This window comes from Dryobates pubescens, chromosome 2 (assembly GCF_014839835.1).
Source record: "Dryobates pubescens isolate bDryPub1 chromosome 2, bDryPub1.pri, whole genome shotgun sequence".
Taxonomy (NCBI): domain Eukaryota; kingdom Metazoa; phylum Chordata; class Aves; order Piciformes; family Picidae; genus Dryobates; species Dryobates pubescens.
This window is the reverse complement of record NC_071613.1, coordinates 46174800-46193497: the sequence shown is the minus strand read 5'-3', so window position 1 is coordinate 46193497 and position 18698 is coordinate 46174800. Positions and strand designations below refer to the sequence as shown.

The 18698-nt window shown below is 45.3% G+C and overlaps 1 protein-coding gene across 1 annotated transcript; it reads left to right on the top strand.

The window, feature by feature from the left end:
* The first annotated feature begins 7113 nt into the window (after window positions 1–7113).
* MARCO (macrophage receptor with collagenous structure) lies at window positions 7114–17791 on the top strand. The gene is made up of 14 exons (XM_054173522.1): window positions 7114–7338; window positions 9081–9182; window positions 9569–9772; window positions 10174–10209; window positions 12280–12387; window positions 12508–12552; window positions 13082–13180; window positions 13750–13803; window positions 14738–14782; window positions 14927–15034; window positions 16180–16221; window positions 16982–16985; window positions 17017–17189; window positions 17512–17791. The coding sequence occupies exons 1-14, from the start codon at window positions 7224–7226 to the stop codon at window positions 17640–17642; spliced, it is 1266 nt and encodes a 421-aa protein (XP_054029497.1). The 5' UTR covers window positions 7114–7223; the 3' UTR covers window positions 17643–17791.
* The last annotated feature ends 907 nt before the right edge of the window (window positions 17792–18698 follow it).

The window sequence follows — 18698 nt, the reverse complement described above, 5'->3', positions numbered from 1 at the left end:
ATCCAACACTACCCAATCAACTAAACCATGGAACCAAGCATCCTGTCAAGCCTCGCCCTGAACACCCCCAGCAACGGCGACCCCACCACCTCCTCGGGCAGCACATTCCAGTGGGCAATCACTCTCTCTGTGTAAAACTTCCTCCTAACCTCCAGCCTAAACCTCCCCTGACGCAGCCTGAGACTGTGTCCTCTTGTTCTGGTACTGGTTGCCTGGGAGAAGAGACCAACCTCCGCCTCACTACAACCTCCCTTCAGGTAATTGTAGAGAGCAATAAGGTCACCCCTGAGTCTCCTCCTCTCCAGGCTAAGCAACCCCAGCTCCCTCAATCTCTCCTCTCTTCTTCCATCCCCTTGCTGCTTTCGTAACAGTCTCTTCTCTGCCCCAACAGATGCATGGACTCACTCTTGCCGTCCCTCACCAGATTCTTGTTGTCTTTCTCCAGGGTAATGGGTTGCATCTAAAGAAGCGTTGTTATCAGATTGAAGGAGATGATTCTGGCCCTCTACTCTTCCCTGCTGAGGCCCCACATGGAGCACTGTGTCCAGCTCTGGAATCCTCAGCACAAGAAAGACATGGACCTGTTGGAGCAGGTCCACAAGAGGTCCACAAAATTGATCAGGGGCTGGAACATCTACCCCATGAAGAAAGGCTGGGAGAACTGGGATTGTTCAGCCTAGGGAAAGAAGGCTTTTTCAGTACTTGATGTAGTCCAATAAGAAAGATGGAGATAGTCTTCTAAGCAGGGCCTGTTGTGACAGAACAAGGTTTAGTAACTCTGCAATAAGAGGGTAGATTCAGAATAATGATAAGGAAGAATAAGTGTGGTGAGGCACTGGCACAGGTTGCCCAGAGAAGTGGTAAATGGGATGCCTGGAAACCTTCAAGGTCAGGCTGGATGGGGCCCTGAGCAACCTGCTCTAGTTGAAGATTGCTGCAGGGGGGTTGGACTAGACAACCTTTAAAGGTCCCTTCTAACCCAAAATATTCTATGATATTTCCTGAGGCAAACATCTTCATGCTGAGAAATAGCAGAGAGTAAAATGAATTCTAAATCTGTTATCATTGCCAAAGATCACAATGGAGAAGCAGCAATCAGTTGTTGTCCCTAATTAAGGCAAAACAACTAATACTGATGTAAAGGTGAGACCTGTGGGTAGCAGTGCAGTGATTGCAACTGGCTGTGATTTCTTGCAGATTCCTTAGAAGATGGCAATAAAGCTCCCAGTAAAGGTGTCTTTTCCTTTCTGTCACTTTTCCTCCCATGTGTAAGATGCTGAGAGTTTCACACTCGAGCTTATCATTTCCTAGCAGGAGATTGAGCAAGCTCAGCCCTGTGTGGCTGTCACTGGCAGGCAGGAAAGTCACCAAAAGGGAATGAAGGTTTTTTGCAGATCTGCACCAAGCAGACGGGAGCAGCACGCTCATGTCAGCACCCAGAGCTGCACAGTAGGACAGCAAAGGGATGTGAGAAAAGAGGGCAAGTGATGAAGGAAGGAAATTCAAGGGGAAGAGCCATGACTTGGCGTCTCTGAAACACCATGTGTCACCACAGCAATTATGGGAGATGATTTGAGCAGCAGGGCTGGTTGTTGCTCTCTAGGGACAGCAGCAAACAGAGAAGCAGGGGAGTCTGGACTGTTTTGGGGGGCCTGAGCATTAATGCCTAGCACTGCACACATGTTTTACAGGACAGTTGCTTTGAGTTAATTCTGTATGGACTGCTGTCAGTGAGGGTTTCAAGTCTGTGTATATAGCTGCTCACACACATGTTTGCTCTCTGCATTCATTGAATAAGGGGCATGGGTTGGTTACAGGTTAATGGATTTTCAAGCTGAAGTGTTTGCCAGTAGCGTTCAGGACATGGAAATTTGGGCCAGAAACCTTATCAGAGGCAAACCATTCTGTGGTGTACTTCAATGGAAGCCCAAGTATTAACTCCTTAATTTGTTTACCCTGAGATAAATCCAGAGTAATGCATTGATGTGCAGGCAATTAATTGGGATATGCCCCATTTCAAGGACAATACTCAATAATAAACCTCTTTAGAAGTGTCCTTCTGAATGATCTGCTGACTACCTGTCTATCTTAATAGCTAAAATTAAAGTGACCCTGAACCTCACATAATCCCAGAGGTTTTCCTGGGGGCGGGGGGGGGGGAACAAACAAACAAACAAACAAAAAATAAAACCCCAAAACCAACCCTGAGGGTGGGTTAAGAAACTCCTTGGCTGGCTGAGTTGGTTGTGGGGCACACACCTGGGCAGAGGGGAGCACAGCAACACTTGCAGCATTATGTGATGTGGCTGACACCTGCTTTGCAAATCTCAAATTACTCTGGGATTTTAAAAGCCCAAGGGATGGAGGAAAGTAGGAGTGTGGCTACAGAGCGAGCTGTGTGTGGAGAAGTCTTTTTTGGCCTTATTGAACGCATGGGATGAATCAAAGGATCCCAGCAAAGAGGAGGGTTAGGGAACAGCCGATCTCTTTTCTACTGCACTGAGCTGCTAGGTGCAGAGCAAGCCCTGGGAGATGCCTCACTCCAGCTCCAATTGTGCTGTTTATATTAACAGATCTCACTCACTCTTTGGCTGTTTTTTCCACATCTCATCATCCCTCCTTTTTGTAAGCCCCTCCAATCTCTGGGATCATCTCACACCTGAATAGGAGACAACTGTCTGCAAATGAGGAGCAAGACACTCTATGGGAACCTTGCAAACAGAATTGCCCATCAGGAGCAGCTGCTTTGCAGAACATATTTTTTTCAGCTTTGAGGGTGGCCTGCTTAGCCAAGCCATGCTGCAGAGGCTGTCCTGGTATTAATTCACCTCAAAGAGCAGGTTGAAGTCATTAAAATATTTTGCAGGTGGTTCCTTGAATTCATGGTGCAGCTGGATCCAGCCTGGGGGTGGGGGGGAAGAGAAAAGGAGGAGAAGAGGCAAGTTCTGATGAAACACAAATTAACATAACTCATAGAAGGGAAAGAAAATCTGGTTTTAATCTCTACAACAAAGCCAAGCAACACATCAAGCTAGAAAGGAGAAATGTCAGCCAGGCAGTGCTGGGGATTTTATTGCTTTAGCAAAAGTTCTGCTCTATGGTCCCAGGGGTATCCAGGTGCTACTGCAGCAGCTGGACCCCTGAGCATGACTTCAGGCATGCATGGACACAGAGGGCTTCACAACAAGGCTTAAACTTAAACTTTGCTTTAATGCCCTGGTGCAAATCACCATTGTGTGTTGGCCTCAATATCTTTTCTGTGTGGAAACAGATCTAGGACCTCTGTGAGCTGCCAGTGGGCAGATCACCCACTACTTGCTTTGTCATCCCCTAATCCAGCAGTTCTTCCCAATGCCATGGACATCAAAGTCCTTGGTCTTTCCTTGGGGAGAACAAATCATTTTAACAAACATTGCCATACTGGAAAGCTATACTGGGTCTGACTGGGATGGAGGCAATGTTCTCCCCAGCAGCCCAACACGGTAGGGTGTTGTGCTTTGGATTTGTGGCTGAAAGTGTTGATTACACACTGATTGCTTGGCTATCGATGAGCAGTGCTTGTACAGCTGTGAAGAGACTGGGGGTGGGCAAGTGGCTGGGAGGGTTCACAGCAAGGGCAGGTGACCCAAACAGACCACAGACCCCTTACAACATTGAGCTTGGCAATAAAAACTCAGGGAAAGAAGAAGATATATTTGTGGTTAGTTCCTTTGTCAGCCCAAATAACAATCATGCATGCTGAGGCCCTACTTCCCAGGAAATGGTTGCCTGATGATGGGAAGTAGAGAATCAATTCCTCTTTCTGCTTTGCTTACAAGTGCAACTTTTGCTTTCCCTATTAAACTGTCATTATATTGACCCAGGAGTCTTCTCACCTCCCTTCTCTTCTCTTCTCATTTTGTGGGAAAGAGAGCTGAGTGAGCAGGTGGGTTGTGGGTGGTTGGCTGATGCCCAGGGTCGATCCATCACAGAAGATGACTGGTATGTCACAATTCACCAACCTTGTTCATTTTAAAAAAGAGAACAGAAAAATAGGTAAAGTAGAAAAAAAATTAAAAACAACAAAATCCCAACACCCCAAGCTAGTTTTCAGACAAATCTACCACAGCAGAGGCAATTGTACAGCTCTGGTCACTGATGGATTTGCAGTGTGCATCTGTGGGCTGTGTCCCAGGTCAAACCAGAAACCTCCTTGTTTCTGTGGGAGGGCAGTGTGGTCTGTGGGTGGGATTGGGGTTTGGGGTTTTGAAGCCCTTCTACAGAAACATGAGTGCAGGTGTTTGCATAAGGGGTAGAGATCTAGATCAAGCATTATCTTCTCTGAGCTCAGATAGCTTCTCACTTGGGGAAAAAAATAAATTAAGAGAGTCACAAATTCAGTTCTTTCAGGATGAATGTTTATCCTGAGGAGGCAAATATCTATCCAGGCTCCCTGGCAGTATCGTTGCTGGGAACCACTGTGTTTAGCTAGTGCCAGGTCAGAGTTTCATCTTACATGTCTTTGATCTGCCATGAGCTCTTAGTGGTGCTGTACACCTGAAGATGACAACAATGGTGAAGGAGATAAGAAAGGTGTCAGGGATAGCCAGGGACCAAACATTTCTTTTCCCTCCACCAGAAGTTGCCCCAAGGCCCATGACTTTGAGTCTGTTTATAAAACTTGGTTCAGATGTGGTGCACTGTTGTAATGAGAGCATGAGGAGCAACTGCTGCCTGACACAAGCTACTGAAATCAGAGCACAGGAAGGGAAGACTTGAGCCACAGGAATTTGGGCTCTTCCCTAAGATACTGGCAGAGCATTTCATGGGAGGTAGGATGAGCAGCAGGAGGGAGAGGGACCAGGACCTCCCAACAGAGAGCATGGAGGGTGAGGCTGATGGCCCAGCAGACATGCCCCATAATGTACTGTAAACTGCTATTCTATTAATAATCCCATTGTTTCAGCAAACCTTCAACCTAAGGAGACTGCACTGAATCAGCAGTTTCTTTTCTTTTTTTCTTTTCTGATTTAGTAACCCTGATTGCACAATCAGGGTCAATTCATTGCTGTAGACAGTGAGTGGTGCAGTGAGAAACGAAAGCAGGGTGGGGGTGGCAGCAGCAAACACACACTAATGTTGAGTGAGCATGTTGGTGCATGATCTCTGACACCCACAACGTGGCCAAGACCCCTGGCACCACAAGCACAGGAAAATCTGTCACCTCTTTGCAGAGACCATCATACAAGTGGAAATACACCACCATGCTTCACTTCTAGAGAGCCAGATGCTCACCTGACAGGTGGGAATGTGGCAGCACACAGAGCTGCATGGGGCTAGAGATTAGGGGAGAATGAAGTTTGAGCAGCTGGGTAGGCAACCATAGCAAAGCTGGGTGGGATCATGACTTTTCTGTCAACCTGCCCAAAGTAGCTAAGTGAACAATTGGATTTTACACCCTGAAGCAATGCAGATCAGGACTATTAAAATCAAGGCTCTCTACCACTGCTTTTGCACCCCTGTCACTTGGGATATTGAAAATAGCACAACCACAGCATGTTCATAAGAGGTGGGAAAACATACCTCTGAACTTCTTTCTCAGGGAAGGAGGGCACAAAGATCTCATTGCATTTTTTGCCCTTTAGAAGGCCTCTTGAAAACTACAGCTGCCAGCTTCTCTTCAATAGTCTTGAAGTAACATGGATTTGCCTTGAAGTGTTGTTAAAAGCCTCTCTATTGTAAACCTGTTCTCTGAGTTCACCTGAATTGCATCCATCCCCATAAACATTCTATTGGTAATACAAACACTGTCATGTCCAACTCATCACCTGGCCCAGCAGGAGCAGATGGCTTCAGGATTGAGCAGGGTGGTCACCTGAACCACACAAACCATCAGAAATAGATTGGATATGAGGCTTTACCCCAGTAAGGACGCAATGCCATAAAGAGAAGGGATGCACAGGTAGTTCCTATGGCTCAGCTGATGGGTGGGAACCTTCCAAATCATCATAATTCACAACAAAGCAAATGATCAATTCTTAACCAGTGTGTAGCAGCACATATGATAACAGGGGATTCCTCTCCCTGATGGTGCTAAACCATGTCACAGCTGCACAAGCACATTTGAAAGGAGAACACAGAAGTGCATTTCAAAATCCACATCTATATTTGGTTAAGCCTTTAAGAGATCTGTACATCAGGTGCAGAAGAGAGGGCTTCATTCTGCACTGGGCTGTCACAGTGAGGATTTCCAGCTCATGTCTACCTGAAGCTTACACCACACTTTCTTCTGTGGCCATGCAAAGTGGGGAGGCCCCAGCAGCACTGCAGATGAGCAGGGACTCACAGCCCAGGGGAAGACTGTCTGATGGGGACTGCTCTGCATCTCATAGAGGGCAGCATGAGGTGGTGGCAACATGGGTGCAAAGGACTTTGCCTGGTGCCTACCAATGGCTGTTGCCCTTGGGCTTGGATGAGTCACTTCACTTTGCAAAATCAAAATCAACCCCAGCACGAATGGAGATGCCAAAGTGCTTAATGCTACACTGAGGTGTGCAGGCATGATGTGAGCAAAGAAGCGACGAGGTGGTAGGAACTGTGTCCGTGTGTGTGGAAAACAGGACAGAGAGGAAGCAAGTGCTTGGAGAGACCCTTAGCAAAAGAGGCTGCAAGAGTTTCTTCTCCATTACACCCCAAATCCATTGGTACTTCGTCATCCTCTATCCTACCATCATTTGCTCATCTTTACAGCTTCTCCTGATTGTTTCCTTTCTTGCACTTCAGTCATGCAGCATCACTAAGTTGTCATCTTGGTGCAAGTTAATGTTTTTCACTACCACACAGTGCTTCACTCCCCTCACAGAGGATAGATCTCCAAGATGATGTTGAACCCAGGATCTTCTCAACTACATGAAAAGGTTTGCTTGTGTTAGGAGCAAAATGGCCACCTCATGACCAAGCCCACTAATGTGCAGAGGTTAAGCCTCCTGCAGGATCCTTCCTGAGGCTCTGTGGACACGGTGTCCCCAAGAGAACACACAAGAGAAGCTGAACATCTTAGCTGTGGGATTTTTTGAGGAACTGTTCAAATTACCACATCAGAGTTCTCACAAGTCTATAAAAACTGAGCAGATAGGGAAAACATATCAGAAAGCATATCAAATCAGAAGGCAGATAGGAAGTCCCTTCAGATCGTTACTGTCCATAATCTGACAAGACTTTAGATTAGCCACAAAAAATTTGTCATGAAAATCAAAGACAGATACATGGAAGATGGAAATGTGAGTGATATGAACTCTTGCAATATTTCAGACAAGCCTGGGCTTTCCTCAGCTGCTACCACAACCTTTCAGATCAGTGGTAAGATTTCTTTTTATTAACTAGATTGAGAGGGATTTTATCTGGTCCGTGAAGAAAGCAGCATGTAAAAATGAAATACTGTATTTATACTGCATATTAATTGCTTTTTACAGTGATTAACTGTCATTAAAAAGAAAAAAAGAAGCATGTGAAAAATGTCCTTTCTAGCCAAAAGCTGCTGCTGAGCGTTACAAAGAAAAAAATGTATTTTTTTTTTCCCTGCTTTAGAAAATGTTTAATTTCAGTGAGTAAAACTTTCTTTTCTTAAGATACTGAAGTCACAGATCCAATTAAAAACAAACAAAAAAGTAAGTTTATGAATTTTTAGCTGAATATAAATAGTTCATCGCTGACCAGACCATTCTATTGTAAAACTAATTAGATCATTGTACCCTTCCAAAACCAAGGCTTCAAACTCCTGATCACATTACTTGGAAAAAAGCCACCTCAGTTAAGAGTAACTTACTGAATGTTTGAAATAGTTATTAATGTTTCTCAAATACTTGTTTTTTTTCTCTCCCTAAAGGCTAAAATTTGGCAAAGCAGTTAATTTATTTTGCATTTAGTGGTGATGATTTGTAGCCATTGGAATGGGCTGCCCAGGGAGGTGGTGGAGTCCCCCTGCCTGGAGGTGTTCAAGAGGGGATTGGATGTGGCACTTGGTGTCATGGTTTAGTCATGGGGTCTGTGGTGACAGGTTGGACTTGGTGATCCTTGAGGTCTCTTCCAACCTTGGTGATTCTGTGACTTCTTTCATTTGTTCTGCAGCTCAGTTTATTACTGTTTTCATTCCTTTTGATGCATACATGCATCCTTGTTGGAATTCTGTGTCCAGTTCTGGGCCCCTCAGTTTAAGGACATTGAGACACTTGAGCGTGTCCAGAGAAGGGCAACAAGGCTGGTGAGAGGCCTTGAGCATAAGCCCTATGAGGAGAGGCTGAGGGAGCTGGGATTGTTTAGCCTGGAGAAGAGAAGGATCAGGGGTGACCTCATTGCCCTCTACAACTACCTGAAAGGTAATTGTAGACAGGAGGGGGTTGGTCTCTTCTCCCAGGCAACCAGCACCAGAACAAGGGGACACAGTCTCAAGCTGTGCCAGGGGAGGTTTAGACTCGAAGTGAGGAGAAAGTTCTTCACTGAGCGAGTCGTTCGCCATTGGAATGGGCTGCCCAGGGAGGTGGTGGAGTCGCTGTCCCTGGAGGTGTTCAAGAGGAGATTGGACGTGGCACTTGGTGCCATGGTCTAGTCATGAGGTCTGTCGAGACAGGTTGGACTTGATGATCCTTGGGGTCTCTTCCAACCTTAGCTATACTGTGATACTGTGATACTGTAATTGTGTGTATGCAGAGCTCTGGATGGGAAGGACATGTGCTGTGAGGAATCCTCAGTGGAATGGCAGCCTGGGACAGCTAAAAGGGATGGAAACAGGAAGTTTATTGATTCAGAAAGTGAATTACTACATTCATACTGTTATAGGCTGGAATAAGTCTTGATGGAAGTAATTTGGTCTAAGTGGCTAAGGAGAAAATTGCCAAGTGAGCTGCAATGCAAAGCCTGGGTGAGCGGAAGGCAGCCTGCCTTCCTTGCAGCGTCTGCCCATATTGCAGAGGGACCTTTCTGCTCCTCATTGATGGAGAACACTGCTGATGTGCTATGGTCAAGACTGAAATGGCTGGAAGTGAGTACAGCTTGCAGCGAGAGAGATGTGAGAGGATGTCTGCCCTACTTCTGTTCATTTTTAGAGCCTCGAAGCCAAAGAAAGCCATCCGCACGCTGTCCTCTGGCAGCCCTTGGAGTCTACCTGCTGCTGCTGACGGCTGCCCAGGGGCTGCTGATGTACAAAGGTAATGCTGCAGCCTTACTGCAGGCTTCACATCACAAGGCAGCTTTGCTGGGTGCTCTTGAGGGGTGCAGAAGAGCAGGGATGAGCACACACATAGGAAACTTCTGAGGAGTACAGACCTCCTCCGTGCACCGCAAGTCAAAGCGACTGCTGCAGGAAACCATTCCCTGCCCCCATATATGTGCTTTGTGTTTGCAGAAGCACTCTCAGCTGCAGTCCTAGCTGCAGCAAGGACTAGCCCATGAAAACCACCTCCTCAGAGCACAGAGAGGGGGTATTCAATCCTTGGCATCCTCTGTGGGTGCTGAGTTGATGCTCTGTCCAAGAGGCATTTCCCAGCTGGGTTGGGCAGGGAATATTCACTACATGGGCCTTTTGCTTCCTCAGTGATCAAAATGCAGAGAGAGATATTGCAACTTCAAGAGCAAAACACCACCTATAGAGAGGAGATTCTGCAGAGTTCCTTTGCCAGCAAACTGAGCATGGGTCATGAAGAAAACTGGCGGAAAAGCTTAGAAGAGGAAATCACCATTATTAAAAGCAGTAATGCAAATCTGATGATGATGATGAACAACATCACCTTGGTTGCAGGTATGGCTCCCTTTTCTCTATGTTGGCTGTACAGCGGGGTGAGCTGCTTCCTCTGCACCATTGGCTAAGTTCAGATGAACAAATAACTAGGGCAAGATTTGGTCTTCCTGTCAGTTAGTGATGCTCCAGTGCCCAAAGTTGAACACTGGATCCAGATCCCCTGGTTGGGGAGCTGGACACACCTGGGGAAACTGAATCACAGCCCTGTGCATGCCCCCTGGATCCTGCTGCAGCTTCATGTGCAGTTCCAGGCTGCTCTACCCTGCCATAACTTTGTAGACTTGGGGTTTGGGTGCCCACTAAAAGGGTGATGTCTTCAGCATAGACCTATCAAGTCTGTTCTGGTATGTTCCCCACAGAGTGCTGACTACTGAAAAATATCCATTAAATATTTGTTTCAGGGCCTCCTGGACGCAAAGGAGAACCTGGTCCACAGGGTATGTTGGTAAATTGTTTTTTTGGTCCTTTTCACCCCCTTCCCTGTAAGAGGCTTTGCCCTGGTCATGAAGAGACCTGCTGTACCTTTTGACTGATCCCTCTAGAGCATCAGTTTGTCCAAGTGCTCCCACAGAGGTCAGTGGTCGCTGTGGAGGAGTATTTTGGCTCTGCCTTCTCACCACTATCCCACCACAAAAGCTCAGCAGTGACAGAGTAACTGTACCTGGTTATTATCTGCAATAACAATTCCAAATCCCTGTGTGAGACAAGAAAGGGCATGCATCTCACAACCAGTAGATAGCTGGGCTTTCTGCCCAGACATAGCAGGTCCTGCTGTCTGAATTATTTTGGAGCAACTCAAGAAGACCTCCCCAGTCCTTATTCTATAGGGCTGTGGTGGGCTGAACTTTGTGTGAAACAAACAGTGACAGACTTGGGAACTTAGCCATCCCGTCCTTGGGGAAATGATGACCCAGACTCAGGAATGAGCTAGGTGCAAGTAGTCCCCTCCTCAACCATGCACAAGCTGCTGCTCTGAGTGTTTGGGGATTTTGGCCAGAACTACACCTGCTGCAGGAGATAAATATCTCCAGACTGTTAGGATGTAGTAAGTCCTTATCTAATGTTGGCTTCACTTTGAGGAGAGGTTGGACTAGGCAATGTCCAGAGAAATCAGAATTTCTATGATCCTACGATGATGATCTAAGATGCAGCTCTTGCTAGGTCAGGTCTGTATTTCATCCACTCCTAGTTCTTGGCTGCACTGATGAACTTTTCTGAAGAAGAAAAAATTAATATGTTTTTTAAAAATCATGTTTTCATATCTTCCTGGCTACATTTACAGCATTGAAACAGCACCTCCTGCCAAGCACCATTATTATGCATCAGAGTTCAGTGTATTTTCAGGAGAGATCTCCCCAAAGATCCCCATGAGCTGAACTTGGCTGGAGGACAGCTGGCCCCTGCCCAGCCACACACTCAGCTTAGCTCCACAGACTTTATTCAAGTGGTTGTGCTGGTGCCTGCCAGCTGAAGATTGGCCTCAGCGGTGACCAAAGGTGCATGCACAAAGGATAAGTTATATGCGCAAGCATCTGAACGTTAGTCCTCACTTTAGTAAGGTCTATTTCTGAGAACTTCACATCTTATATAAGCCTGATTTTTATATGCCTTAAGTAGAAGAGTAATGCACCATGATGTTTCTCCCATGTGAAATGTATTAGTGGGTATCTCATTAGTGGGTACCTCCTGGAGAGCTGTATCTGGTGATCCCGCGCAGACTGCAGCTAGTGGGAAAAGGCTGAAACCAGGACATCAAAAGAAAGCAAATACATGTGATGTAGACCAAGGAGGAAGTTGGACAGGTTGATTAGAACTTCCTCAGATCTTCCATTAGTTCCCCATGCTCCAGTGTGCTCATAAGCACAAGTTGCTCCAGAGGAGAAAAGTGAAAGTAGGAGGAATACTAAAAGGTGAGGACTTTGGGATAATTCTGGAGCAGAAAAATGGACTTGATGATCTCTGGAAGTCCATTCCAACCCCTGCCATTCTATGGTTCTGTGATTCTATGTCGGTCTTCAAATGAGGCACTTTCAGGTAACTCAGCTATTTTGGAGCATGCTGGTCACCTCTTCAGAGAAGAGAGGGCTAAGGGAGGATGTGGAAGTTTCTTGTAAGAAAAGGAGTGGAATACACTGTCTGACATCTCCACTGTGGCTAGCAGAAGGGAAGAGTTCAAACTGCAGTAAAGGATATTTAACTAACGAACACATTCTATTGGTAGGGGAGTGACTGGGGAGGTGTCATGGCACTACTGCAAGTCTATAAAAGCAGGTCAAACATCTGGCCAGACCAGCTGGCAGAGTCAGAGGTCATTCAGACGGGCTTTTGAGATGCCATCCAGCAGTGTTCTCCTACAGCTTTATGGAAACACATCTGTTTGGTAAATGCAGGTGTGAGGCCAAACTCTGCTAGTACTGCAGCTAGGTAGAGGTGCTCCACTGACTGCAGAGGCAACAAACGTGGTTCTTTGAATTTATATATATGTGCTGTGCTGTGCTGTTTGGTAGGCATCCAAGGACAGAAAGGCGAAATGGGCAAGAAGGGTGACCCTGGACCCCGTGGACTCATGGGTCCTCAGGGACCACAAGGAGTCCCTGGACTGCCAGGTTTCAACGGTAAGTGCGGCTGTCACAGTGCAACCCTCCACCAGCACGTGCATGCCATGGTGGAGGGCTGTTCTAGCTGAAGGATTTGGCTAAGGCTTGTTATCACTGATGATAGGATGTGTGTTACAGGTAGCGTGGGGGAGCCTGGACGTCCTGGACAAAAAGGAGAGACAGGTAAGAAGTACAGAAGGTGCAGTTTCTTCTAGAGACACAAGACCAATCTCTTTAGACAGTGCTTCATGACAAGAAAAACTGCAGCCAGGCTAGATACAAGTATGGGCAAGAGAAAATTATGAATAGAAGAAGAACCCATGTCAACAAACCTATCCCACAACCTTGGCTCTCTCATCTGGACCCCTTCTGCATGAGAGGGAAAGAAGAGTCCTGGTACCATGGAGGACCATGTCCCCCTTTCTGATGTGTGCACATGCAAGGGCAAAAATGTGCTGCTCTTATAGGAAAGCACTATTGTCTTTCAAGGCTGACAGTCTTGAGGACATGGGTTTGCACTGCCTTTCACTCCAGACCACCACCCACTGCATTGCTACAATTAGTTCTGCAGGGGTTGGGGGACTGCAGTTCAGAGCAACCCAGCATTTGTTTTGCCTTTATAAGGGCTGGTGACTGAGCTATCTTTTATTTTATTTTATTATTTCATATGTTGTGTTACATTTCACATGTGCTGTGTTTGCTCAACCTCAAGGTGAAATTGGACAACGTGGACCTGTGGGAATTCCTGGCCCTGAAGGCAGAGCTGGTCAGAAAGGGGAGAAGGGGGACCAAGGGCCTATTGGTAGTCCAGGTACAGCACTGCTCAAACCCATAGCTCACTGACCTCCTACTCTGACCTTGCTTTGTGTGACAGATTCACCTTTTCTTTTCTTTTCTCTTTTCTTTTCTTTTCTCTTTTCTTTTCTTTTCTCTTTTCTTTTCTTTTCTTTTTTCTTCTTTTCTTTTCTTTTCTTTTCTTTTCTTTTTTCTTCTCTTTTCTTCTCTTTTCTTTTCTTCTCTCTTCTTTACTTTTTTCTTTTCTTTTCTTTTATTTTCTTTTATTTTCTTTTCTTTTCTTTCTTTTCTTTTATTTTCTTTTCTTTTCTTTTCTTTTCTTTTCTTTTCTTTTCTTTTCTTTTCTTTTCTTTTCTTTTCTTTTCTTTTCTCTTTTCTTTTCTTTTCTTTTCTTTTCTTTTCTTTTCTTTTCTTTTCTTTTCTTTTCTTTTCTTTTCTTTTCTTTTCTTTTCTCTTCTCTTCTCTTCTCTTTTCTTCTCTTTTCTTCTCTTTTCTTTTCTTCTATTTCCTTTTCTTCTATTTTATTTTCTTTTCTTTTACTTTACTTTACTTTATTTTATTTTATTTTATTTTATTTTACTTTAGGAGAGCCAGGCACTGCAGGACTCAGAGGTGAAAAGGGAGACAGAGGAGAAACAGGTAAAGGAGAGTAAAATAGTCTGGGGTCAACAACACACATCATTCAGAGAATGGAACTGGATCTGCAACAGCAAAATTGTTGAGTTCTGTTCTTGAGAGCCCCTGTGCATCCCAGGATGCCATGATGGGCCTGGGCATCTATGAGACTGCTGTGGCGGGTAGCTACTCACTGACGGGGTTATTTCAACCACCTGCAACATGCAGGAGGGGGAGATGTTGTCTTCATCAGTGTGGCAGCTTAAGATCAGTCAAAGAACAGCCTCCCTATCATGGGGCTAAAGACAAATTTTACTGGCTGTAAACCTGATGGGGAAGGATATTCACTAGCAAGCATCTGTTCTGGCCTCTGTACCATTGCAAGGAGAGATGTATTCAAAGGCCAGCTTAGAGCACATAACCTAGGCCTTTTCTTTGACCTTCCTTCTGAAGAAGACCACCTCTCTATCCCAGGCACCTGAACAATAAGGAAACATTCTACAGTACAACCCTATTCTGGTGTGTTTCTCTTGAATCAATGTTCTTAACCCTGAATTTATATAGTGCATGCAACCTCTCATCCCCATCAGGAAGTGACAAAGGTCCAAGTGCTGCACTCTTCTGCACTCCTAGATACTTGAATGATAGGGACAAGAGTCACCTGGCTTAAGATTATGTGCTTGCATATGTCTTAGGCACCTGTCTAGGCTCTCTATTCAGACAGTGAAGATCCATCTGGATCGCATTAGTGGAGTTTAGGATATGAAAGAAATGATCAGAAGTTGATCTGCTTCAGGAGAAGACAATCCTCCACTGCCTGTACTATTTTTCTGGTGAGGTCTGCACTGAGTATAACAGAAAGACACTCACTAGACAAGTGGCAATCCATCATAAATATTAGTTTGCATAAGCTTTTATAAATACTTGTCTTACATGCTTGTTTGTTTTATTATCTTAGGTCCTCCAGGGCAAAAGGGAACAAAGGGAGCCCAGGGCCCAGAAGGTAAACCTTTGACAGCATGACTTACTCTGATGATGCAATGCACTTTAAATGCCACCATCCACTTCTCTGCATCAGTGTGAACCACCCATCAACCTTTTCCCTTGGGAAACAATGAAGGCAATGACTTTCTTGTTTTCCACCCAGGAATCCCAGGCCAAGCTGGTGAAAAAGGAAGCAAGGGTGATTACGGCATTCGGGGACCAAAAGGAGAACCAGGAGCAAAGGGAGCCAAAGGAGACCATGGGTCCACTGGTAAGGGTGTTTGCCACGTGGTCTGTGGAGCTGATGGTGCATTGGAGTTTGGGACTGTACATCCTAGACAGGTACAAGCTGCTCCAGGGCATGTTTACAGAGATCGTTTGGAGGAACTCAATAGACAGACCAGTCTTCTCAGAAGATGAATGTGAAGAGTGTCACATTTACACCTTGGGAAGTGTGCTAGAAGACATTCAAGTAAACAAATGCATTAGACTTTCTCAAATCCCTATCTCACAGAAAACTGGAACAATCCATATTCCTCTTTGTTTTGTACAGGGACATCCTGCAGCATACCACACTGCTGGGGTAAATCCCACAGAAATGTGGCAGTCAGGCACACAGAATCACAGGGTGATTTAATTGCGTCTTTCCATTTGTAGAACACAAAAATAGTTCAAAAGGGTTTTTCTTTTAATTGCTCCAGATGATCTTTCTTTTAATTGCTCACCCAGAATAGTGTGAGAGTCCTCAGAAATAAAATAAACTGGAGCCCATGTGGTGCTCCTCCATGCTCTCCTCTTGCGGAGCTTTGCCTCTGAAGGAAAGGAGAAGTGTGACAGGTGACCCCAGGTTGGGGACTGCCCTCCAGGTGGGTCCCATCTCTTGGTTCCCAGAAGGAGACAGCAACGTGTGCTTTGTGGAGGTAGCTTCTCGGGGAAAAGCTCACTCTTTGGTTTTCCTTTTTCCAAATACTCCTACCTTCAAGACCAGAATGCCACACAGAAACATGGCGAACTGTTGTAAGTGGCTTTCTGGTTTTTCCACAGCAGCGCCTGGAGAGCAATCCCCACAATATAGAACTTCCTGCCAAGTACTTTGGGAGATACCATGCCCACTTCTGTAGAGCCTAAAGGCTATCAGAGGTGTCATTTAACAGGTAGTAGTGGTAATAAAATATACTTCCTGCAAGTCAGTGGTCATGTTAGGAGCACTATATGTTATCCTACTTTTCCTGTCATTTTTCCTTAAGCACTTTAGTGGATCCATGCCATGATGGGATGGAGCCCTCATATCTCTGACTCACCCAGATATTCAGAAAAAGTTAATAACTAAATTTTTCTCTCAAGCAGATGTCAAATATTTGCCTTATTTTTTTTTCCCTTTTCTTTTTTTCTTCTTTTTTTTTTAATTTGGAACAGGTTCCCCAGGAGCAAAAGGAAGCAAAGGTGAAAAGGGAGAAGGTACTGGATTTTTGTTTCTTCTTCTCTCTCTTATCTTCTGGCGTCAAAGCTATCTGAGATCAGGACCAACATTCGCCCCTGCACATATTGGTTAACCAGTAGCACAGCTGACAGAACCAAAAGGTCTATGATCTAAGATGCAGCCTGGCATCTCCAAACCTAGGAGAGGGGCTTGAATTGTTTGGATTGTAAATAGTAGTAACTTCTGGTCCCACCCTGGCTACAGCTGTAGAGACGGGAACATTTCACAGAATCACAGAATTGTTTTAGTTGCAAAAGACCTCTAAGATCAAGTCCAAACATTGACTTATTGCCACCATGGCCATTAAACCATGTCCCAAAGTGTCATGTCTACACATTTTTTGACCACCTCCAGGGACAGTGGTTCCACTGCCTCCTTGGGCAGCCTATTCTGATGCCCAACCACTCTTTCAGTAAAGATTTTTTTCCTAATATTCAAATTAAACCTCCTCTGGCACAATTTGAGGCCGTTGCTTCTTGTTCTGTGATTTGCTGTTAGGATGAAGAGATTGACTTCCACCTCACCACAAGCTCCTTTTGGGTAGCTGTTGAGAGCAATAAGGTCTCCCCTCAGCCTCCTCTTCTCCAGACTAAACAGACCCAGTTCTGTCAGCCGCTCCTCATAAGTCTTGCCCTCCAGGCCCTTCATCAGCTTCATTGCCCTTCATTTGTCCAGTCTGAGTGATCACTGCTTCTGTCTTTCAATGTGTTTTTTCTTTCCTCATGCCTGTGTAACTAGTAGGGTTATTTCTTCTCCTCTGAAGCATCACACAGGTACAGTGGTATTATCCGAATTGCGGAAGGGGGCAGAAGAGGCCGCGTGGAAATCTTTCACCAGGGGTCCTGGGGAACAATATGTGATGATGGCTGGAGCATCCAAGACGCCAACGTGGTCTGCCGAATGCTGGGATACAGCTATGCGACCTCTGCCTTCACAGCTTCAGCAGGTGAGTCTATTACAGCCCTCCATCTCCCCGTGTACAGGAGGTTATACGCACCCAGAAAGCACACAGAAAGGTCTTCTACATAAGTGGAAGGAGAGAAAAGAGGATGCCCTCAAAGGGCCAGCTCATCCCAAGGGTGACAAAGGAGCTGCATCTCAACTGCTATTTGAGCTGCTCCCAAAGGCTTTATTTCCAAGGAGCTAATTGTACAGCCCAACACATGCCTGCTATCCACCTTAGGTCTCTTCAGACAAAGAAACTTCACATTCCTCTTTCTTTTGTCTGACAGTTTTTTGTTTCTTTCTGTTTAATTTCTCTTCCTAAGGTAGTGGACAAATTTGGCTTGATGATGTGAATTGCAGTGGGCATGAATATTCCATTACCGAGTGTTCAAAGCCTGACTGGGGTGTGAACAACTGCTCCCACAGTGAAGATGCTGGGGTGGAGTGCAATTGATGGGACACAAAGGCTGCCCTTGGAGCTGCTGCCTGCTTCTACTCTCTGTGGTGCTCTTCTTTGTAATGCAACCCCAATTTCATAAGGCTGTGCTTGTAGTCTCATCACCAGGTCATAAAAATATTGACAAAAGAAAGTTGAATTTCCCATAAATATGTAAGAGTTGCAAGACTCACAGTCAACCTGAAACATCCCAGCTGTTGTGAAACAACTGGAGCTCAGGAACATGAGCCAGTTCACAGGTTTTCCAGTTACCTGTAATCAGCTCATCTGCTGTAGCTCATACATGTGTGACCTTTAAGTCTACAGAGGAGGGGAGATCGTCCACTTTAGCTCAGTGCAGTAAAAGAAAACAGGATCAGCGTGCAGAAATGGACAGTTACTGCAGCTGAACTGGCTAGTTCATCTTCATCACAGTACAGTTGTGAATCTGAGCCTAAAACCTCCAAGTGCATACATCCAAGACAGCCAATGCTCAGAAATCATCAGGTGGTCTCTCTAGCATGCAGTTATGAATGTTCTTCAGAGGGGATGCTGATCAGAGCTTAAAGTGCAAAAATAAGCACCTGAAATCTAGATGCTGTACTATGCTGGTTTAGCACAGACCTTATTTTGACCTTGGCCAGTTCCCCTGCCTTCTCTGTCAGTGTTTCTTAGCCTGTCCTCAGCAGAAAAACCCCCTTCCTTATCTGGTGTATAAAGCTAAGCATTTCATACCTGTAGAAATTAGATGCTTCAGAAAAGACGAAGAAAAATGAATAAAAGCAATAATGGGAAAATATCAGCTAATTAAAATTCCAGAGTGAATGATGGTGCTTTTGACAGCAGGAAAATGAAAAGAGGTGTTTATAATTCCTGGCTCTGGTTTAGAGGAGGCAAGGAGCACCTGCCACAAACCATGGGTAAAACTCCTCCCCTGCCACTTACAGAATCATAGATTCATAGAGTGATTTGGGTTGGAAGGGATTGTCCCCATCTTTTTTATAGGTCCCTAACAAGTACTGAAAGACTTCAATAAGGTCTCCCTGGAGCTTTCTCTTCTCCAGGGTGAACAAT